A 24,165-nucleotide genomic window follows, 5' to 3' on the forward strand; every position below is an offset into this window, starting at 1 on the left:
TCCGATCAAGGAACAAATATTACCGGAGCAGAGAAAGAATTGCAAAGAGCGTTATCAGAGATGGACAACAACGCAATACAGAGAAGTTTATGCACGGAATTCAAAGCTGATTGGGTGCAATGGAAGCAAAACCCCACCGTCTGCGTCGCATATGGGTGGCGTCTGGGAACGACAAATACGCTCAGTCCGCTCAATCCTCACCGCTTTAATGCGAGAACATGGTCGTAACCTTGACGACGAATCGTTTCGAACTTTGATGGCAGAAGTAGAGTGTATTATAAACAGCAGACCTCTCACCAGCCCTTCCAGTGATCCAGGAGATCTAGACCCACTAACACCGAATCACATCCTGACGATGAAGCCTAAAGTCGTACTGCCCCCTCCTGGAAACTTCCAGAAAGAAGATGTTTATCTGCGCAAAAGATGGAAGAGGGTCCAGTACCTTGCAAACGTATTTTGGTCAAGATGGAGAAGAGAATACGTTCAATGCCTTCAGCAAAGATCAAAATGGAATCGTCCCAGGAGAAACTTTGAAAAGGGAGACCTGGTCCTGATCGTTGATGACCGTGTAGCACGGAACCATTGGCCTTTGGCCCGTATTGTCCACACTTACCCTGACGAAGAAGGATATGTACGGTCTGTCAAGGTTACCACAGGAGCAACTTTCCTTGATCGCCCAGTTGACAAGCTTATCCTGATACTTGAGAAAGACGTATAGACCGGGTGTTTGAATCCCAGCCAGAGGAGCCATGTTGATTTCAGAGAACTGAGAACTATCTTTTTTAGATAATTTGTTTGTAAGAGTTTTCTGCCGGTTGAACTCTTAGGGGAGCCAGATGTTGCGGCGGCATTCTTCATGAATGAACTCTTTTGTTTTGGAACATTTTTTTGTGTGTCACGCTTGCATGTCGTTTTTCATTATTATTCTGTTAGTTTTTTCTGCATAACTTTGTCTATTGTTCCTTAGTTCATTAGTATAAATTCGCGTCTTTGCTTTTTTATTCATTCTCGTTTGTGCTTTGGAGGATACAGTTTTAGATTTTGCGTTTTTTTCCTACATCGCTTCGTTTGTCCGTTTTAAAGGCCATATAACGTTTGTAAGTATTATTTTTTGGCTCGTCATTTCTGCTTAGTTTGTTATTTTTATATTCTTGTGTTTTGGTTCGTCCTTTTGCTGTAGTAACTTGTATTTTCCTTGTTTATTTCTCTAGCAACCGTGTCGATTATTGCATTCGAATCGATTAGCGCAACGTTTACCGCATCGGATATCTGACATTAAAGAAGATCTTAAGAAACGCGTTGGAGCAATGGTTTTTGGCCCCTTCACAATGGAACAACGGTTTACGAACATAATCCTTTTCTATAGATTAAAGGCATCTAAGTTTAACATCCTAGCTAACTTACATCGGTAATTTCCAGTAATGACCACCCCCTACCAGTTCTACCCACTAATACTACTCTACTGAACAAAGAAAGAAAATGGTGATGAAATTTCATGTTTCCCACTGCTCATGCTGTTATCGCAATTTTTAAAACGCGTGAATTCTGAAACTGAAACTAGACTAGTTTGACTTAGATTATAAACTGCTGGCAGGAGTTCACACGTAATTGATAACGGTAGTTAAGAAACAAACCTTTTTGCCGCTGATCGCACGAGGGTCGTCACCTCTCGTGTATTCAATGTACTGTCACTACGAAAATACCCTCGTGATACCGACAGGTGCTCTGAAATGTACAAACAAAGTTAGTATAAATAGCCCCCTCTCTTCGTCCCTCAAGAAAGTTCGGTTGTGGTAAAGAGATGAGGACCCTGGGAACGAGGTTTTGTGGCGTTCAAAGCGGGGGGTGGGGGAGGGGTCCGTAGGGGGTTATGCTTTCGGTGTCGTGAAGATTGTGCTTTGCACTGAGCATGTGCCTGACGTCACCTAGCTTGTTCCTAGAGTGGATACTCCAAAGGTTGTTACAAGAAGGTTGTCCCTAGAATCATGGATACCTCGGATACCTCAAAACAAGGCAGGACACTTTATGGTATTTACACAATGTAGTATTCTTAATCAGGATAGCCTTGACGTACTGAGAACAGAGGCTCAATGGTTAGGAAGAGAATTGAGAGAATAGAGCTCTATTTAGGCAGGGAACATCCGTTTGGGGGGTTTAGCACTGATTTAGCACTATTTAGGACTAAACACTGGATTGTAAACGGCTAGCTGTCATTTGTTGTTGAAACAAGTTAACAATTTTCGTTATTGTTAGCTAACCCTCTTTGGTCTAGTGGATATGGATAGAAGGTATGAAGCAGATGGTCCGGGTTCAAGACTTACACTACTTTGATTTTTTAAACTTCCTTAATCGTTTGAAATAAGATTTCTGATATGTCAAAATCATAAGGAGTCCAACCTTATAAATGGGAGGGACGAGACATGAACCCTTTTTTCTCCTTTTTCCTCCTACAGTGTAAATTTGTTACATATTCAAACTTCGTATTGTAAAGGATATAACAACACAAACAACGTTTAACCAACCAGTCGAAAATGGGTACACTCGATTGCAAAAACGTTGACACCTGAAAAGCTTAAACCGTGAACGATGAGACCCAATGGCTTTATGGGTATAAGTGTACTAAATTTATTTGCATAATATTCTATTCTCGTGCGACGGCTGATGACCAAAATTAGTTGCACGTGGTGAATGATGGAAACTGTCCAAGCTTTCCTTAAAGTGTCCAAGTTGGCCAACAAAGGCCAATTTGAGTGATATACAATTCGCGATTTGCCAAAGTTCAAAACAGGCAATGAACTTAAGCCGTATTTGGTAGAAAATTATTCGGAAGAATTAAGTCAGGTCTGTATTTTTTATTGCAAAGAACGAGAATGGTAAATTATCGATTATGGAAATGAGGTTATTGTTTAAACACTACCACAAATCTGTTGGGTCTCATCGTTCACGATTTATGCTTTTAAGGTGTCAACATTTTTGCAATCGAGTGTATACACTGGCTTGAAAACCATAAGACCCAACAGCTTTCTGGGAATTTTTTGACCTACGAGGTTATTAACATTTTTCTTGTTAGAAAATAAAAGCACGTGCGGTTTTTAAGGCTTAAAATTGACATTTTTTACATTTCTCGCTGGCAACGAGCAGAAACACGAATTGTGTCATGCTACGCGTACGATTCATACTAGAGGCACGGGACAACGTTTTTTCGACCGAGTCAGATAAAGGAGATATCTGACCGCACTTGTTCGGTGGTCTTACCTGACAGACGCGCCAGTTATTCTGTCGGAAACAATCTTCTATAGGCAGATTGTAGATTGATTTTTTTTTTCTTTTTTTCTTTTGTCGTGTATGTTTTAATTTTTTTTTTAATGATTTTACCTTTTATTCACAACACACCAGCTTTTTAGATTAATTTAGGGAAAGACAAAGGCACCATCCCAGTGACACTGAATGACAAGCACGACAACAACGCAAGAGTTACCGCTGTTTTATTTATTGACCTAAACATCGGGGCAAATAACTCATATTAAATATCTATTTATCTTAAAGAAAAGCATTAACACGCGACATTTTTCTGTGAGGCTTGCCGAGCACAGTACATCTCCAACCGATAGCCTGTTTTACTGAAACAAAGATGACTTCTTCGAAAGCACGTCGGCGCTATGACTTTATGCTATTAATCATGGTTTTTCTGAGCTTGTTGATTTGTGCACTGAGTGAATATCACTCCAAACGTGAGTATTTCCTTTTCTGTGGTACTCAGCATGCAGGTGTTTGCCTTTTCTGTGCGCTTTGTTAGACTAAACTGCAGTGACAGATACTTTCAAGAACGCTAAAACGCCACAAAATTCCGCTATCTGATTTCTTACACTGAAACGATGTCGACGAAAATAATGTAACGCATAACCCACACGAATGATAGTTTTCCGAGGTTTAGTCAGCTGAAAGTCATGGGAAAAAATCTTTCGAAAAATATTTATTGATTGGTGGCTTTTACTACTATAAAACTACTAACCAATGTATATATTTTGAAAAGTTTCCATTTTACAAAAAGGAATCGAAGTACACTCTAACCAGTGGGTTACTGCTCTGACCGTGCTTGAAGCGATGCCAATTAATCCTATTTTATATTATCCGATGAAAAAGATTAATGCTAAAATAACAAGGAAAATTGTTTTCCTTTTCAAGCCGGTCAGTACAATAACATTTAGTTTACACTTTATAACAAATTGGATTGCCCGAGCCATTGTCTTTTAAAGATCTTTAAAAAAAATCGATTACAATCAATAGCCCATCTTTTCGTAGGTGAAACTTAGCTACGTAATGCGTCTGTAAACGAATGTTTCAAGTCTTGAGCCATTTAAATGAAGCTGTTAAGCAGTGGGTCAGATACTTCCACATAGCCTTGTTGTTAATTTTTGATGCATGCAGTTTATGGCAAGTTTACTGGATATTTATTAGAATCTGTCAAGCTTTAATGAAGGATTTGTTTGTCAGTTTTAACCCTTTATGCCCTATATTTTCCTGATTGTTCTATGTACATATCTCATAGTGCTGAGAATTTGTTTAAGCCGCTTCCCTAATTTTCATGTCTTCTGTGTTTGATCAAGATGCTGCTCACTACTGAAGCTTAAGGGACTTACTTTATAACAAAAGATTTGTTTTATTGGGAGAAATTCTAGATATCGAGAAACTCTAAAATGTTATAAGAAGTCAATCTTTTCCTTGACCGGTTGGACGTTTTCGTTGGGGAAGGGGAGCTGGCGATGGCTGGGGAATCTGAATTTAGGTTTCATAACCAGAGTATTCCGCCTTTTGAGGTATTATAATCGGTTTTATTACGTTATTGTTTGTTAGTACAGTCCAACACTTGCACCCATGTTTGGTTGATATTGTAATGACACTTAAAGGAAGAAACAAGAGCGAAATCATAAGTGCCATCAGCAACATTACTGTAATTCAATGCAGTTTCTCACGTTTGTAGGAGATGATCTTCACACTGCTGTTTATAGACCTTGAACCGTCCATCATAGACAAAACAGCAATGTTTTATCTTTGAGATTGACAGGAGACGGCTGTAAAAAGAACATTTCTCAGATCAAGCAGCGCTGTGTAACTATTTACTTGTCAACAAAGGAAACCGTACATTCGTAATCCAGCAGCTAACAGCAGGAAAGCAGATTAGATGATACCTTTTTAGCGCGCTATAATTAAACATATGGTAAACAGGAAAGCAAAAATTTACAAAGATGTCAGAAAATCAATGTTTTTGAGGATCATCAGCAGTAAGGTCGACTGTTTTAACATTTACCCAGCCTCAAGGTCTTTGCCGGATGAAGTGATTTAGTTATCATAAATAAAAGCTTGTGGTTTTTATATCGTAAGGCCACCCTGCTCTGTCTCGTAGAGCGCTAGGACGAGACGGATATTCGTGAGAAATTAGTCTTGAAAAAGAACCCATAACATGCCATAAAGGACCCTAGAGGTGCTGGAATCTGATCTTGTAGGTGCGAGTCAAAATATAGTTTTAGTACTGAGCCATAATGAAAAAATCACCAACTGAGCAAATTCAATTGTAACAAGATCATGGTTTCAAAAGGTGGACAGTTTTGAAAACGGATGACTACTTATCCTTTGATGGGACGTCTCCTTTTCCCTGTAGTTTACTCTGTTTACTCCTTGTGAGGTACGCTCGTGAAAAATACGATGGATATTGAAACGTTTGTACCCGGAAATTAACCCCCCCCCCCCCCCCCCATTTCGCTTTCTCGCTTTGCCTCCCATTTTCTCATATTCCAATTGCTGAGTACTGGAGAGAACACGCGCTCGCAGGTTCTGGACACTATACATATGCCGTGACTGATTGGGAAATCACGCGTGTCATAATTGTGTTGCAATAAATGCTGAATTTTGCAAACATGAAAAATGCTATTTACCGGAGAGTCTAAGGCTTTTATGGCAACTTCATGACGATTCAGTACAGGCTTGTTATCTGTACGCAACTCCCGTCTTTCACCCAGTTAAAAATCGACAGAAAATAAACGGGTGTTTTTTTTCTTTTTCCAGGAAATATGCGACATGAACTACATATCAAGTTCAAGAACACGACTGGAAGAGACAGGTGCAGTTTCTTTTTAGCTTAAGTACCTAACGGTTGTTTTCTCGCAAGGCCGGCCGGGACAAAAGTTGAACTGTAGAACTGACCGGTTTGAAACAAATTAAACTACTTCAAAAATGTCCCCATTAATTTGTAGTTCGATTAGTATTTGAATGTCTTTGGTGGTGTTTGGAAGTGTTTCGAAGAACGCCCCCTTAAAATTATTATTATATGATTAGCTGATTGTGCAAAGAAAGTAACGATCAGTCATCTCCATAGTTGTGCACGAGCAGAGCGTCCAGCCAACAGGAGCCTGAGACGAGCCCACTGTCACCCTTACAACACACGCTCACAAAAACTACTTGGAATAGACGCAACACCACAAGTTTGTCAATCGATCGTGGGAAGTGATATTCTATACGCCACACCTCGCCAGCAAGAATGGAGGGAAAATCTGTTTGTTACCTACTCCATTCGCGTGTTCGGGGGACCAGTACCACGCCTTCCTGGATCCCCCGTAAGGCTGCTGACCAAGTTTTGTATGCAGCTCATCCTACACATGTACTGTAGATTTTTGTTTCCTAAATGTGATCTGACATCATCCTTTCCTCGGCCCCAGCCTATCTGCAGAGAAGCGTGCCGAGAGTTAAGAAACAGATGCCAAAGGGAGTGGAACCAAATTCAAAGAAAGCATAGGTCGATTACATGGAAGGCTCAGCAAAATGTTACTGAGAATTCTTCTTGTATGGAAAGGAGGTATACGCTCATGTGTTGCCGGGACCTTCCCAGACAAAATGGAGCTAACATTCCTGAATGCTACTACCCTGAAATGTTGAAAGGTAATTTTAATGTCTTCGTACATGACATAGTAAGTGCAGATTCAAAGTTCAGCTGATCAAACGACTGACGAGAATTGCGCCAACAATAGACGGGTAGAGATTAAGCTAAACTGGGCAATCACTTGTTTTGAGTCTTCACTTGTAACCAGAGACAAGTATTATGACGGAAGATGACTTTCATGCAGATTGTCAAAAACGTTAGTCATCATCACCATCACTGGCATTGTTTTTGCAGGACCTCTATTGCGAGAGCTATTAAACTAGACAGACCACCGAAAATTCGTAGGCTCAACGACCTATTATTGATTGGAGGCCGAAGCTATGTAAAAATGTTTATTATTTACGCTAGCGCGCGATCGGCTGAAAATATGGCGAGTTTGGCGGATTCCTGGACTTAAATTTTTCGTACTCAATAATTGTTAGAGTCTTAAGATAATTTAGGATTCCTTGTTTTCCACGATTACGTGCTAATTCAAAAATGCACTGAAAATAAATCTTCCACCGGCCGGCTATGAAGAATTTCTTTCCGAGCAGAACAGTTTCATGTTCTGTTATGTTTTGTTGTTGTTGTTTTAACTTGAAAACAAAGCCATATAATAAATCCTTTATTGACCAAGCTTGCTCGGTCAAGATGGCTGGATATTGGCCTCGTTCTTTTTTTTACGTTGTTATGGACCGAGACGAAAACGCAAAAAAAAGAACTTGGCCAATATCCAGCCATCTTGACCTCACGCTTGGTCAATAATGAATATTTAGCGTCTACCCATTTCCTATCATTTTTCTGGCTTACACCCAAAAAGGTACTAGAATAACATACAGCTACATTTTCTCGTCTCATCATTTGTCGTGTTGAATTTCTTTCAGATACGGCAGCGCCTCCGATCCCCATTACAGGTTAGTCACGTGTTCAAAATCAGAATTCACCGATGCCGATGCCGATGTTGAATAGGGAGATAGATTGTTCTTGATGATGATGATGATGATGATGATGATGATGATGATGATGATGATGATGATGATGACGGGCAACAGAGATGTCCGTTTTACATTATTTTACTGGGAAATAGCACCGGACGTCAGCTTTTATAGGTGCTGATGGCGGCCGCTATCAACCCATTTGTTGGTCCCACCCCCTTTTTATAATTGTGGAACAGGATGAAGTGAATAAACGAACTTAAGATAGACACCTGGGTTGGTCACTGCCAGAGATGTGTTACGTAAAACTGATCAAATGCAGTTTCGTTACATTCACATATTCAATACGATGTGCTGCTAAAACAATCTCTATACAGCGATCACTTATTCTTGATTCATTCAAAATGACTCTCACACATCTGCTTGCGTTATCAATTTAACAGTCTCTCAAATACTTCACAGATACCTGTTTCTATGGCGACGGCCAGTCGTACCGTGGAAATGTCTCAGTAACCCGGTCAGGTTACACCTGCCAAGCATGGTCTTCCCAGTGTCCTCATCGGCACTACAGAACACCAAACGACTTCCCTGAACTAAAACACGCTGGCAATGCATGCCGGAACCCTGGTGGTCAGGCCCCTCACGGTCCATGGTGTTACACTACAAACCGCAAAGTACGATGGGAGTACTGCCGTGTGAACAAGTGTGAAGTACAGGAAGAGAGCAAAGGTTGGTGTACAAATCAAGCCAGTACATTATTTTAGATCAAAATGCTAGCCCCTTAACTGCTACGGCCCATATAAGGCATATCGCAAGTAGAGCTTACGTCTTGCTGACAGTCGTCTTGGTTGCCGAAACAGCAAGACGGTTTTTGGTTCAGAATATTTTTTTAGCGTGAGTAGATTATTGTTACATGAGAACCAAAAGAATATAATGTGAATGGAATGATACAGAACCCAACATTTGTTGGTGAGACATCATACGGCTCAATTTGGTCAAAGAAATTTCTCCCTAGTGCGGTACTAGTAATTGTTACTGGGTGAATAAGGCACCTTCGGACTTATACTCGTACCCTTACGCCGTAGCCAAAGGCTGCAAGAGTATTCGGTCAGCAGTTGGTTGTCTTGGTGATAACTAATTGATAGAGTAACCTGCAGTCCTTAGATACAACAAAGACTAGGAGGGAGGGTCAATCATCCTATGCCAGGATCCTTAAATGAGACGAGAAATGTCCACCCCCGTTCCAAGGGTTTCTCCTTTGAGAGATCTTGGGAATGCTTTGGATGAAGTTTAAAAATTATCTGAATAAAGTATTTAAGCCAGTCCTTCTGCTTGAGGTAGGAGGAGATTGTCATTTAGAGAGGTACGAAATTCATCTTTTTGGTCGTCCATGTCATGCTAAACAAACTTTCTCTTGTCACTTTCACTAACACGAATTTCCTTGTCCCAATTCTTTCCACAGATTAAGGGGTGTGTGAAGATTCAATCTGTTCTGCTTCAAGACAATAAGAAGAATAACTCTTCCATCTTCTTGTCGAATAATTTAACAACTAAATAAAAACGGTGCAGCCAGTTGTTGTTAATGTTGTAAATATAGGCATTGCGGTTTCCTCAATTCGTTGCTTTTCAATTATAACTTAAAGAAACAAGACAGAATGGCACAGAAACCACACAGGTTGGGATCATCTATTTTAGCTTGTACAGAAGTGAGTTTGTGGCAATTATTCTTTTCAAAACTATAATTAAAATAGACCAGTTGTAAAATGCACCATACCTTCAAAGGTATCACCTCGGTTAGTTATATGAACTCTATACCAAGCCTGATCAACACGAATGGCAACTTTACCATTGGTTTAATACATGACTTCTATTATTGTTTCACTTTGTGCTTGATACCAATATCATACTAAGTTGAAGCAGCTAGTACACTCAAATGCTTCAGTAACACAATTGTTTAAGTAGAAAAAAGATCCTCGCAGTTAGTACGCAACTTAAGCAGTTGCAAAAAGAAAGCCTAAAAAATTAAAAGTTCAGGCTTGAACGGGATTCGAACCCATGACCTCTGCGATGCAGGTGCAGTGCTCTATAGCTACCAACTGGGACCTGGTCAAATTGTGAGTTCGTAATATACCCGTGAAGCATGAACAAATTAATGCGAATTCATGAAACATATATTTGCTTAAACAACTGCTGGGTTCTTTCTTCTATTTAATCTTTTAGCCACAATTCAGAAACATGTTTCATATATTCATATTCATAAAAAAAAATTCATAAAAAAAGATAAATTCATATTCATTGAAAACGGTTGCGTCACTCAAGAGCAATGTTCCGGCTTTTTACAGCCCTCAGATGGTATTGGAACTGTAACTTTCACTCTCACGTTTTAAGCGAACCTGTTTTAATGTTACTAATATTTAATGCTAACCAGGTGTTAAAAAAAAGAAATTAAGATCCAAAATGGCCGACTACAGCTAGAATTGATTACATTAATGGTACAAAAATAATATGAAGCGAATTAAAATCCAACTCATCAGTTAAACTTGATCACGCTACTTTGTTGCCTTTCGTGGTTCCACACTCTTATTCACAAGGAACACGTTTAAGGATGACGCTGCCAAAACAGCACTTATTTCTCTTCAGGTAGTACCTGCTACCATTGCAGCAACCATGGGTTAATATGTCGTATTTGAAAGGGCCACAACGGCGATAAGGTACGCACGGCGTCCCCTTCATAATAGGGCGTCCGTGACAGCAGTTGTTCTTCTTTAGGTAGTACCGTCTCCTACCACAGCAACCATGGGTTTGTGGATCGTATCTCAACCGGCCACATTTGAGTAGGCGTAGGGAACGCCTGGACATGACCCGGTCTTGGCAACACTGCTGGCCACTAAGGAAGTATGCATTTCTACCAGCACAGCATCCTTGAAATGACGTGTTATATCTTCCGGAACCACATTTGTGCAGACACGGGGCGTTTATCGAGATAACACAGCCATAACAACAACGTTGAATACTTGAGGAGTAGACATACCTACCAGCACAACATCCCTGAAATTATGCGTTAAAGCTCCCTGAGCCACACGACGGTAACATGTCTTCTTCCAGATTTCTTTCCGTGTCATAACGAGAACTGTCATCTATCCCCTGGTTTGTTTCTGTTAATTCGAACTCAAGGTAAACCATCGAAAATTCTCAGTAAGTTTTAACTGAAAATTTCCTAATCTTTGATTCCTGGCTATATTACTATAAAAAGGGCAGTATGTCAATTTGATGGTTGTATATCCTGACAATTTCATTAAACTTTCAATTGTAGAATGGGAAACACAGCGGACTGCTCAGTTTTTAACTGAGTGTCACAAGTGAGATATCACCCCAGGTATCAATATTGTAGTAGAAGAACCTCATAAATTGCTTGACAGTCATTTACACCGCTGCTATCTTTTAAGGCACAAATACTAAACTTAACGAAATCGTCATGAGAAGAGGAGACAGAAAGAAAAGGCAAAATAACCGCATTGTTGAGTAAAATACTCAGGGATCGACACGGCTGAGTTTAAACTGAACTAACCGACACTATTCGTTTGTTCAATTTCTTGATTGAATCCATCAGGATCAACAGATTATTAGCAAATACGCTTTTTTTCAAATTTATGGTGGCAGTGAAATTATAAAGGAAAGTAACAATTCGAAGTGTTCAATCATTTCCTTCATATGGTCCAGACTCAGAAACACAGGTTTCGTGTTTAATTAAAATTAAAATTAAGGCTTATTTTGACATAATAGAGGAATCATAAAAACAGCGGAAATGAAAAAAAAAAAAGAAGTAATTTTTGTGCTTGGTCAGTTGGCCAACCGCAGGAGTAAAACTACATGAATTAAACACAATATAAATTACTTCCTCGGTACAAAGTTTTCGAGGAATAAAAATGAACATTCCTTAACCTTAAATATATAGTTTAAAACAGAAAGACTTAATGTTTTATCAAAACAGTTGCAAGACAAATTTCAACTTTAGATAATGGTTTTCGGCCAAATAGCAAAAGGAAAGGTTAAATGTAATTCCCCAATTTCACAGAGCAAAAAATAGTTTATAGCTCTATTTTCCATAACAAATTTTCTTGATAGGGCAGAGGGTGAAGAAGTTTAAAATGAATCTTCGATTGTTTTGACCAAACGCGGCAGTTGGAATAACGAATTTACAGCGATTGTCCAAAACTCTGCCTCTTTACCTTTGTCATATTCAACCCGACTGTTTTGTTCAGCCATGTCCTCTCCTTCTTCGCTGAGAGTTTCATCCATCATGTTGTTACTTAGGTCTGTACAAAATAATTTAACGTTCATTATGAGGCACTTTCAGATGTAAATCATACTCGAAGACTAAGCAAAATATAAAAGAATAGTCCGTGACTATAGAAAATCACAGTTTAAATAATTCTTAACACCCTTACCTTTAATCCCGGCTTGAGATGAACACGGCCTAAATCCTCTATGAATTCATTCTCAAGATCCGTTGCAGAGTTTTCTGGGTTAACAGCATCTTCAAGAGTTGTTACCTCCCGATCATAGGAAAAGTTTTTTTCAGAAGATTCTGAATTCACAACGAAAACACAGAAAACAATCGTGCCGAGGAGAATAACAAACCCAGACAGAGCGCCTGCCATTCTTGCTGCGGTATGTGCACTTATGGAACAAGAACACAGTATTTAACACATCAGGAACGTGAAATACTTCACGTTATTTTCAGATAAGAATGACTATTTGGGAGTTAGATAGCTTTCCGATACACTTATCGTCAGGAAACTAAAGCAACATATCACGTGCGTAAAACTACTCAACGTTAACCAAAACAGCAACAGTTTTTTTTTTTTTGTCTCGTTTATTTCTTTGCAATAATAACTTCGTTCCGGATGTTGAAGTATTAAGGTGAGACCTAGGCCGGTTATGGAGAAGCATTGTTCCCTAGGTTCAGGTAATGAGGTAATAGCAGGTCCCTGACTCCCCTTAAAAAACACTGTAAAAATGACTGCGTGGGAGGCTTAAAAGAAGAGGCGCACAGAAGAACAATAAATCTGTTTCCATTTAGGGTTGGCTGGTTGTCCATGGCTGGACACGGTCGTAACACAAGAAATAATAAGTCACTGGAAATTCCATTGTGAAAATCAGTGGCAGGGCAGAGTACAGTTATCAACGGACCACTAATCTGCATCATTGACAAGAAGGAAGTGGAACTATGTCCAAGAAAAAGCGACATTATTGGGCAGCTGTTGCCAAATATGATTACAAAGACAAACAGTGGATAAGTGGGCAATAGATTTTTAAATGCATGTAAGCCTGTTACCATTATTTGTATTACACAGATACTTATCAGTTTCACTTGTACTTTCTGCCTACTCTAAATATGGACCACACTCCCGTAAAACCCTCTCCCCTCCCCTCTCCTCTTATCTGTCCCATTGGAATAAAAACCCTTTCACCTATAGTTATTCTTATTGAGGTCTACTGTCACTGAACTGATGTGTGGTTATTGAACTTTTGATTTTTCATTGAATTGAACTCAATATTCCTTGTCAAAATGAAATTTGAATTTCATTGGTTCAAAGGAGACAATGTAATTAGAACTTAATGTATGGGTCAATTTCTGCTGATAGATAACCTCCAGGAATTTGCAAATGTATATATTTTTCTACTTTATGTTCTCTTCCCCAACCTTGGACACAGAGAAAAAGACAATTCCCCACCCTTAAATATTTGGCACCACCTAACATAACTGAAATAACTGGTAAATAATTATATGATGTACAAATGACATTGTCAGCCATAAAGAGTTTTCAAAGTCCATTTGGCCTTCCATGTGTCCTTTGATAACCCAAAGAGGACTTCAAAACAAGGTAAGAACATCAGTCATGCCACTTGTCTGCGGCTTGTGGCATACTGTTTGTTCTTACCACAATTTGATGTCACAGGTGCATAATTATAGTGCAAATGCATAAAAAGCCTCAATCCATGAGCACCCAAGTGGTGAGAGTGCAGATGAGAGAGATAAAGGGTGAAGGGGTTGTTTCTTTTAATACTTGAGAAATAATGTGACTCATTCGCAATAATGCTATTTAATTTATTGTTTAAGATGGCTTGACATCAATTACTTTAACAACTGTCTCACACTAGCAATATGAACCAGGCCACGCAGATACATTTTCTGACTTAAGCCCCTCCTCAAGCCTGCACAAGCAGGACAACATGATATGAATGCATTTCAGATAAGAGAATTACTATAGCTTATTATTTATTAATTAAACGTCACTTGCGTCTTTATTAAAGAACTACGAAGCACAAAACCGACTTATTACTCTAAAGCCCACATGTAAAGGTACTCACGTCGGCAGAAGAGAACTGGAAATGAAGATAACTACATTTACTCACCTGGAAGATTACGAGTCTCTTACAACGAAGACAATTGGAACAGCTTCAATGATACAGGCTTCCAACACTTCACGTCGAGTGATAATTACGTTCCCGATGTTAACACTGCAAACTATGACTGACGATGTTCTGTAAAACTACAATATGGAATAAATAAAATGTTGCGTTTCTGTGGTTCGTGCAGTAGGCTGGCAAGAATATTTTGTACAAGTAGACCAAAACAGTAAAATCTAAGCGAAAAATACAAAACAAAGCGTTAATTGTTGGCTGCTTCAGTTTCTAAAGGCTACTTATTTGAAGTAAGCCATTACTTTACCGATGGTCAGTGAAAGGTCGTCCCTTCTATGATAGCGAGAATATTCCAGTAACTTATCTGTCAATTTTTAAACTTCACGGTCGGATTTTAAGGCAGGCTTTTTTGCGTCTAGTTCATGCTCTTCGCTCGAGTCGCTATCCACATGTACACACTTTGCTGGAGTTAATTGTACAAAGATGTGCTCTTTTGTCGGTTAAGTTAAATGACTGATCTGATAAAACGTCGAACGGCAAGCGGACTATTGGAGAACTTCACACCGATGCTGGAAGATGATAAAAATAAAAACCGACCAAAGCATAGAGGTTGCAATTGGGTTGTTGCAATGTAAAAATTAATAAGTTTTGGTAACCTTTTTTTCGCCTGTGTTTCAAGCCAGTCACCCATCCCCAAAGATTAAATAGGGTGAATATTATAGTTTCGTAACATCACGGAACACCGGCCTGGCTGGCTGGCTAACAGGTCCGCATGTCTTTTCACGCGGCACATGCAGAATACTCCTTAGGAAGCTCCAATAATGTAGTTTTCCCTGTAATATGCCCAAGCAAGGTGTATATTTTTCGTTTTGTTCTGCTTTGTTTTTATTTATTTATTATTATTATTTTTTAATATATATAGTTACGCTATAACGTGATAAGTATTCAGACTTATCGGCCCTAGCAAGAAGAAGATCTGCCTCTGTTTTTAAGGTTGAATCAAAGCAGTCATAAAACTGTAAATGGCTCTTGATGTCTTTTCCACATTGCGCTATCGGCAGACATGTGGAGTTACTGCATCCATATGGCCCTCCAACAAACGGGGAGTAACTGGCGCAGGTTAAGGTTGCCATGATGTTGTAACCGAGCGCGCACAGATAATGCGATTCAGTGTGTCAGGGGGGAGGGGGGATCATTTAAAACTAGGAATACAGTTTAAGTGTTAAAAGTGGTGACTCGCCGTGCTTGTGAACACAAGGCCAGGATAACAAATAAAGTAAACAATAAATAAATAGAGTAGTGCCTATTAAAAAATGCGGACTACTTTTGTTATTTGGCCAAGTTTCATACTGGAAACAAACCGGATGTCAACAGATGCAAAGGGAAAAAAAGGTATAATCCTGTTTTTCTGTTCTTTCAACTTTTTTTTATTATTGAACTTTCCATATCAATATTTGGCGTAATCCCCGTCAATCCCAGTCCGTGTTAACTATTTCCCTACCCCCACCGTCACAATCCTTTGTCTGTCTGTTGTGTAACGCATTCCAGCGCATCCGATGATATTCCGGCCCTGGCAATTTCATAGTTCCCTGGTATTTTTATTTTACACATATATTTATTTCTCCCGACGTTATCACCAGAAAAAATTACCTTTATGCTGTCTATGTTGATTCAGAAATGATAGAAAATCAATGTTCGTTTAATTACGGCTTACAAGTAACCGTTCGCAACCACGGTGACAAGCGATTTGAATTTCGCTCGCAACAAAAATTAACTGCTTGAACTTCAAAACTGAAGTTCACACCAATAAAAAGTTGAAAAGGAAAATAATGTTCAAAACTAGCATTATTTTCGCAGCAGTAATGATTTTTGGCGAAACGTTGGCCCGCACTTTGTTGACATTACGCTTTTAAATGCGTGACAAGGAATCGTTGGGTCACTTTTGTTTGGCGCTCTAAAATTTTGTATTTTACGTAGCCCAAAAATTTTATTGCAGTTATTTGAAGAAGAAACCTTGCTCTTTCGCTCGGTGTACTTGATATTCTTTATATGAAACCACGCCATGTACCAAGGTGCGGTTTTACCCTCCCAATGTTGCCGTGTTTTTGTTCCCCCCAAATCGGCGAAATGTTCAAAAAAAAAAAAAATCCAAAAGATATTTAGTTCGCGATGGAATTGAACAAATAACACTTCTGACTGTTCCTAAATATTCATTCTTTTTATCTGAAGATGTTTAATGATCGGATTTAATCAGTTATGTTTATTTTTAGGCGACTTTCAAGTAACGTATGGGGTCACGTATGGTGTGGACGCCGTAAAGACCGATGTGGGAGCGGCCAAACCGACTTTGTCGCCGTTCGCCTAAAATAAAAATCTAACGGAACTCGAAGTATTTTTTCCAGAAACACTTCATCAAGACCTTAGTATGTCCTGGCAATGTTTGGGAATTTTCAATTTTTTTGTTTTGCACACCTCCAGGCGAAATTTCTGGATTGCCGCTCTTAATACGTCAATCTGATGCGACTACAAAAATTTTCCATTGTCAAACTTTAGGATGGGTTTTCCTTCAAACCAAAAGGAATAGAGAAAAAGCCTGACACACTTTGTTAGCCTATTATCTCCTGATTGATATTGTGCAGTTTGTTTGGTTGTGCGCCTTTATGTAAGAGTGGGTAATTCAGTTAAGTACACTTCGCTAATATTGAGTTTGCAGGCCTCTGAGTGCTTATTTATCCAACAAAACATAAAAAAAACATTGATATTTTCGCAAACTTCAATTTATCAGCTTTATAGTGATACATAGTTTTCCGTGGTTTTATCGAAAGCAGCGCGAAAACGCAAGATTTCCCAGAAAGCACTCGTGAAACCTATTGTCACTGGCTAAACAGCTTACGTAGATCGTGAGTTCAAGCACATCCACTGCACGATACAATGGCTGGGCACTAAAAAGGTTTGAAAAATGACACAAACACTTTGGCTAGAAAGCATTACGGTAACGATCGCGCCTTACCTCGATAGCTGGCACTTCCTTCCAAGTCCGCACAACCTCTGCAACATTTTTTCCGATGATAAATTCAGAAGGGACGTGTTTAGTGCCCAGATCCCAACCCAGTGTCTTCTCAGGCCTAGCCTGCGTAGCTGTAGGTTTTTACGGGTGGGCTCACCGGAAAGCCGGGCACGAGGGCCAAAACCCCGGAGTGTCAAAGCCGCGGGGAAATGGGGCGAGGGCAACGAAAAACCTCCTGCCCGGATTCGGGGCATTTTTGAGTAGTCCGTAAGCTGGCGTACGGACCATTTTCATTGGATGAGATCCTACACACGTCAATCAAATGTTTTATTTTAAAAATGTCCCATGGGAAAGTTCTGTATTTTTTCGCGAAGCAAAATAACAGAAGAAGCATAAGCTTTATCGAACCTATATTCGACAACAAAACCTCATTCTCGCCGCATTGAAAGAAGACAGCGAACTTCATCGAGCGGAATTTTCGATCCGAAACGTGGATCACAACCGTGATAATTAAGAAACACATCATCTTGTCACAAAAGCAAATAGCCGGGCCCGGCAATACTGAAAGGTTGCAAGATAATGATTAAAATGACGGTTTAAATCCTATCCTTACAAAGATAAAATAAGAGGCTATGTTGTCACCGGACACACGGAAATGAGCCATATATACCAAGCCTGAACAAAATGCCGCAAACGGAACAGCGACTGTTAAGCACATGGCTTTGTTTAGTGACTATCGCGCAAATCCTCCAAATCATAAATGGCAGTAAATAAGAAGAAACTCCAGCGCTAACAGAAACACCGCTCATTTCATAGAGAAAATGGTGTTCTCTTAAAAACATACCCGTGAGGGCAAAACTTTTATTCAGGCTAAAACACGCACATGAGAGTCGCGCTTGCCTGTCAACCCCATTATTACCTGTGCTTTGTTCTAAAGTTTTGCGTCCTTTTCTTGCTAGAGGACTTCTGTCTGGCGAAGAAACGGTAGTTGGTAAGAGTCGCTTTAATCTGTGTTATGAACAAAAAACCACAAGATTTATTCCCAAGAACATGGGACTAAAATAACAGATCACGTGATAGATCCACGCGCGATACACTCGCGTGGGTAAACGCAAAAGTCTATAACACTCCCGGGGGTTCGATTACCGGAAGGAAATCTAACGCGAAAATGTTGACACAAGGAATTACAATGTCCATAACGACAACAATGAAAGGTACCAATAAAAAAGTAACTGTTTCAAGAGACAACGCCAAGTCTGTTCATAAGTGTCTCTAATCAGTCTTGACTTGTCAACTTCATAAACCTTCTAGTATGTAACGGTTTGAAATGTTCAACTCTGGAGCAATCTTGAAGACAATGTTCACTGTTCATGTCTCTATGAAGCTTTAACTTCCAGTGGTATCAGGTGCGGAATTGCACGCCTCAGGATAACTGGTCTCCTTTGTGATTCAGCTTTGTTAAGGACTTGAATCTTTGCAGCTCTCACAACATTATCCTTGCTCCGTAGCAACTCCGTAACTTTAGCTACTTTCCACCATGAACGTGCTGGTATGTCCTCCTTCACAATCACAATGTCACCACTGGCAATTGACTGCTGGCTGTTTGTGTTGGTTGTTCTGTGGGTTTCGCGCAACCTCAAAAGGTACTCATTACGCCACTGCTTAGTAAAGCCCTCAAGTAATCTGAAATGGTACTTTGCTCTCCTCATCAGCGTCTTGAATGTACTGATGATATTGCAATGTCTCTGACATGAAGTGACGGCAATTTGACGGCCATAGATCAAGTCAGCTGGGGTGAATGGGTATGAGATCCCATCTTCATCATCATAGATGTACGTCAGAGGCCTATTGTTCAGCGTAGCTTCAATCTCCACCATCAAGGTACGAAGCTCTTCAAACTTTAACGAGGATCTCCCAATAGACTTCTTCAAGCACCGCTAAACGCTTTTCACCAGTCTCTCCCAGTAGGCCCCCCCCCCCCCCCCCACCATGGGGCTTTCTCCATGATGAATTCCCACTCAACTTGTTTATTTGCCAGGTACTGCTGCACTTCGGTAGAACGAACAATCTTCTTGACCTCAACAGAGGCAGACTTAAAAGTCTTAGCATTGTCCGTCAACAACTTTGACGGAAGTCCCCTACGACTAGTGAAGCGCCTAAATGCTTGTAGAAAGGATGCGGCTGTCCAGCTTTCAGTCAGTTCAAGATGAATGGTACGAGTGGTGGCACACGTAAATAGGCAACAATATGCCTTGCTTTGTTGACCGGTTGATGTACTCTTAACATACAGTGGGCCTGCGAAATCTATGCCTGTGTACATGAATGGCGGTCCTTCATAAACACGATCCGCAGGCAGGTCAGGGGAAGGCGCTGCTGGAAACGGTTTCCCTTCATATCTTCTGCATATGGTGCAGTTTCTCACGATCCTCTTGACAGCTTCTCTTCCCCTTAACACCCAATGTGTTTCTCGGATTGAATTCACGCCGTTGTGGTGAACATGCTCATGTCTTTCTCTAATCAACAATTCTGTGTATCTATGACGCGCTGGCAGCAACACTGGATTCTTGGTTTCTTGAGGTATACCTGCATTGTTAAGTCGGCCCTTGCAGCGAATAACCCCATCACCATCAAGGTACAGGTTAAATTGCTTGATTCGCTGGTTTCCTTCAGCACCACATACAAGGATATGACGCTCTGTAGCAAGTGAACGAGCTTGCACACTTCTGACCCACGTAACTTCTGCCAGGTTCACGTCATCCACATTCAGATCCCTACTCTTCACCACCTTGTTATCTCGCCTTAACAACCGAATGAACTTCAAAATGTAGCCGGTCACACGCAGTAACTTCAACTTAGAACTATACCGTTCTATGTCCATTATGCCTTCCAGATTCTCAATGGGTGTCTGGTTGACTGATGCAGCTGCTAACGAGCGAGTGATTACAGGTGGGTTCTTGATTAGCTCTTCTGACGTCATTTCAGCAACGAATGTAGTTGGTGTATCTGGCCACAATTCCGGCGGTTCCTTTAAGAAGCTCGCTCCAGACCACCACAACTCATTTTCAACAAGATCCTTGCCTGAACAACCCCGTGATGGAATGTCTGCTGGATTCATTGTCCCTGGACAGAATCTCCACTTCTCCTTGTCAGCCAGTTTGCGAATGACATCAACCCGATGCTGGATATACTGTTTCCATGGCTTCTGGTTCTTGATCCAACACAATGCTGTGAAAGAGTCCACCCAATAGTAAGTGTCAACTTCAAACGGGATTGACTTGAGAGCGGTACGAATGGTATCCACTAGTTTGGATAGAATGTAAGCACCCAGGAGTTCTAACCGTGGAATGGATTGTTTCTTCAATGGCGACACCTTTGTCTTGGACGCAATAAGGCGTACGTCAACATCACCATCTTCATACACTGTGCGCAGGTATACGGCTGCTGCAATGGCATGCTCAGAGGCGTCACTGAAACCATGCATCTGATGAGAAACTGGCCTCTTCTCACGAATGAAATAACACCTGGGAACGTTAATCTTGGCCATTGATTCAAATTCATTGGCGAGTAGGTTCCACTTCCTCAACAATTCTCTCTCTAAACGGTCATCCCAGTCGGCTTTGTCTGAGCACAGTTTCTGGAACCACATCTTCAAGTTCACTGTGAATGGACTAATTAACCCGAATGGATCAAATAGCTTTGCTGAACACTTTAAAACTGATCTCTTGGTTGGGGGCAAAGACTTGATATATTCAATGACTTCAGCAAAGTCAAAATGAAATGCATCGTTCACAGTGTCCCAGTTCAAACCCAGAATTTTAACCACTGGCTCATGCTCATCTTGACCCTCTTCCTTGCAGATTCTTTGATTCAGGACACTTGAACTTGTGCTCCACTTGCGAAGGTTAAACCCTCCGTCATGCATGATAGACTTCCCCTTTTAATACACATGAAATGCAGACTCATCATCACTGGCTCCACCGGGAAAGTCATCCACGTACAATGAGTTGGCTAACAATTCTGCAACTTGTGGCTCTGACTGCTTGTATTGTGATAAATGATGCTGAACTGTTCCATTAAGGATCGCTGGACTAGACGTCAGTCCAAATACAAGCCTACAAAAACGATACTGCACAATCTCTGGCTTCTCGCCCTCAATGTTCTTAAACCACAAAAACCTTAATTTGTCACGGTCAGCTGGATTAACTGAAATTTGATGAAAGGCCTTCTCAATGTCCGCAATTAATCCCACAGGATAACCTCTGAACTTGGTCAACACGTCAAATATGTGCGGTGTCAAGTTTGGCCCCTTTTCCAAACAATCATTTAACGAGAACTGATTTTGATCCGCTCTTGCTGACCCATCAAACACGATACGCAACTTTGTGGTTTGCCTGTCATCTCTCAAAACTCTATGATGTGGCAGAAACTGAGCGCCTTCAAATTTCGTCTCTGATTCGGGGACACACTCTATGATTCCAGCTTCTATTTGTGCTCTGAAAATGCTGTCATACTCATGAAATAACTTCTCATCTTTCTTTAAACGTGATCTTAAGCAGTTTATTCTTGAAACACACAGGTCATAGTTATTTGACTGATGACAGGTGAGTTCCCTCCAGGGCAGGTTAACCTCGTACCTCCCTTGAGCCTTGTCAAACTTGATGCCTCTCAAAAACTGCTCATCGGGACTCACACCTGACTTCTCAGCAATTCCAACTGTCTCAATGTCCCAGAACCGTTTCAAACTGTCTATTAGTTCGTCGATCGGGGTTTGGCTATAGACAAAGTCACACGGCCTCTCAACGATAAGATTTGATGAGATGTAGTTGGCGCTGTCACTCGCAGTCCTGACAGGACCAGACACAAGCCAACCAAACTTGCTCCTAACTGCCACTAACTGGCCATCTCCACGTTCAATGTCCCCTGTTACTACATCCCAGTAATAATCAGAACCTATCAAAACATCTATGTTGCTCTCACTGCTATCACTTTCCAAAACATGGTCTGCTAGGTCTAATCCCAGCAAATGTGAATGTTCATCAAGGCAAACACTAGCAGGGAGTGGTGAGCAGATTGCTTCAAAGCTCAATGCAGCTATCTTCACATCCTCACCACCCCTTCCTTGTAAATGCAACTCAGTTAGTTCACACTCCCTTTTTGCAAACTTCTTATTTCCAAATGTGTTCAAGTTCAGAGTTTCAGACTTCAGAGTCTTCAATCCAAGCTTATTCTTCAAGTCATGCGTGACATATCACCTTTGACTTCCACTGTCCAGCAATACACGAACAGGGACTAGCTCACTACCATTTTCAGAATATACATATGTTCTAGCTGTTTGTAATAGTACCTTCACATCGCTCCGGGCAGTGGATGTTGTTGTGACGCCATCAAGGGATTCCGCACTTGGAGACGACACGCCGCTTGGATTAGGCTGAAAACTTGACGTGACAATAGGCGTTTCTGATCTTGCTTGGTAAGGGTTGGTTTCACAAATTTACTGATGATTATTATTACGACCACACCTCCTACAGTTTCGCTGAGATGAGCACTGGCTCGCGCGATGACCCTTTGACAAGCAAAAGAAACAACGATTCTCCTTTCTCAAGATATCTTTCCTCTTCTGAACTTCCTTGACTTCTTCACAAGCAGACGAATAATGATCACCTTTGCAAAAGGCACAATGAATCCCTGACTTGACGACAAGTGAAGACGCAGTGGACTGGGGATGTGATTTTTTACTTGTGTGACCGTGAATCATGTCAGTTCCTTTCTTGTGATGTACCCTCATTGTCTCACTCATTTCTCTTGCATCCACTTCCCTTCGAATCACCTCCAACAACTCCTTGATTTCCCACACATCCTTAGTTGAAACACGAGCTATGTGCAGCCTAACATCCACAGGCAATTTTGACATTATGACTGGTATCAGGAATTTCCCATACTGATCTGCTCCGACCCCCAACGACTCCAAACCACGCACGTTGACCTTGATGTTGTCATACCCGACTCGCAGTAGACCTGGTTTGTCCACTATTACATTTGGCAGCCTAAGAAGATCATCCATATGTGCCGATATGATCTGCTGGGTTTTGCCAAACCGTTCATGTAGTATGTCAGCTGCAGCCTTGTAATTAGATTCCGACAATTTCAGCCCTTGGATAGCTCTTGCAGCTGGGCCCTCTAACAGTGCATGCAGATAATTAACTTATCAACGGGAGACAGTTCAACGTTCTTATTTACAACACTGTCAAAACTATCCCAAAATGAAGTGAATTTTGTAATCTCACCGTTGAATTTGGGGAGCACTAACTTTGGGAGACGTGTCTTGGTCGGCGTGGCTTGGCCATGATTTGACGAGATGGGTAGAGTTGAAATATTCGGCGGCGATTCATTCTCTAGATGCATATTTTTTTCCCGCCACATGCGAAGACGATCCGCCATCTTGAATTTCCGATTGAGCGGGAAGACTTGGTGATGATTCATTTTCCAAATGATGATTCTGTTCTGCAACGGTTGCTGGAGATGATCCTCCTCCTTGATTAGACGATTGATTGGAAGCAAGGTACCAGGAGCCCTCCTGGTACCAGTAATCTCCTTCATGTGAGTTTTGTGACCAACACTCGTTCACTCGGTTCTCTTTCTGGTTTTTTTTGAAATTTATTTTACTGACTTGAAACTAAGTAATTCCTATTTTCCGTTTTTTTATGTTCTCAAAACACCACTTCCGATTGTTTATATGGTGATGTAAACACAGACAGAAAACTCCCGCGCTTTTAGTAGCCAATCATGTTTGCATATTGTCACCGGCTCTAGCACAAGTGTACAAACAGTTCGCAAGGCCTGGATCGCATTAGCACGGGTTTTTACTTAGATTTTAATTTATG

General features: G+C 40.7%; 4 protein-coding genes across 5 annotated transcripts; 2 read left to right on the forward strand and 2 right to left on the reverse strand.

Moving 5' to 3' along the window:
- Positions 1–256: 256 nt before the first annotated feature.
- Positions 257–718, forward strand: LOC146480423 (uncharacterized). Its single transcript, XM_085109379.1, has one exon. The coding sequence runs from the start codon at positions 257–259 to the stop codon at positions 716–718; it is 462 nt and encodes a 153-aa protein (XP_084965505.1).
- A 2,806-nt stretch (positions 719–3,524) lies between these two features.
- LOC146480424 (tyrosine-protein kinase transmembrane receptor ROR2-like) lies at positions 3,525–10,400 on the forward strand. 2 transcript variants are annotated; one of them, XM_085109318.1, is made up of 6 exons: positions 3,534–3,731; positions 6,064–6,118; positions 6,374–6,933; positions 7,798–7,827; positions 8,311–8,577; positions 9,311–10,400. In XM_085109318.1, the coding sequence occupies exons 1-6, from the start codon at positions 3,632–3,634 to the stop codon at positions 9,313–9,315; spliced, it is 1,017 nt and encodes a 338-aa protein (XP_084965444.1). In that variant the 5' UTR covers positions 3,534–3,631; the 3' UTR covers positions 9,316–10,400. The 2 variants fall into 2 exon arrangements, with proteins under 2 accessions (XP_084965445.1, XP_084965444.1); XM_085109319.1 differs by lacking the exon at positions 7,798–7,827 and having other exon boundaries at positions 3,525–3,731; positions 6,374–6,944; positions 8,292–8,577.
- Positions 10,401–18,660: 8,260 nt separating this feature from the next.
- Positions 18,661–21,206, reverse strand: LOC146480425 (uncharacterized). The gene is made up of 2 exons (XM_085109380.1): positions 19,320–21,206; positions 18,661–19,182 (listed from the first exon to the last, which is right to left on the reverse strand). The coding sequence occupies exons 1-2, from the start codon at positions 21,204–21,206 to the stop codon at positions 18,661–18,663; spliced, it is 2,409 nt and encodes an 802-aa protein (XP_084965506.1).
- Positions 21,207–21,221: 15 nt separating this feature from the next.
- LOC146480426 (uncharacterized) lies at positions 21,222–23,345 on the reverse strand. The gene is made up of 3 exons (XM_085109381.1): positions 22,811–23,345; positions 22,629–22,750; positions 21,222–22,511 (listed from the first exon to the last, which is right to left on the reverse strand). Exons 1-3 carry the CDS (start codon positions 23,343–23,345, stop codon positions 21,222–21,224), a joined length of 1,947 nt encoding a protein of 648 aa, XP_084965507.1.
- Between the last annotated feature and the right edge of the window lie 820 nt (positions 23,346–24,165).

Source organism: Pavona decussata, unplaced genomic scaffold (assembly GCF_977016875.1).
Source record: "Pavona decussata unplaced genomic scaffold, jaPavDecu1.1 SCAFFOLD_53, whole genome shotgun sequence".
NCBI lineage: Eukaryota > Metazoa > Cnidaria > Anthozoa > Scleractinia > Agariciidae > Pavona > Pavona decussata.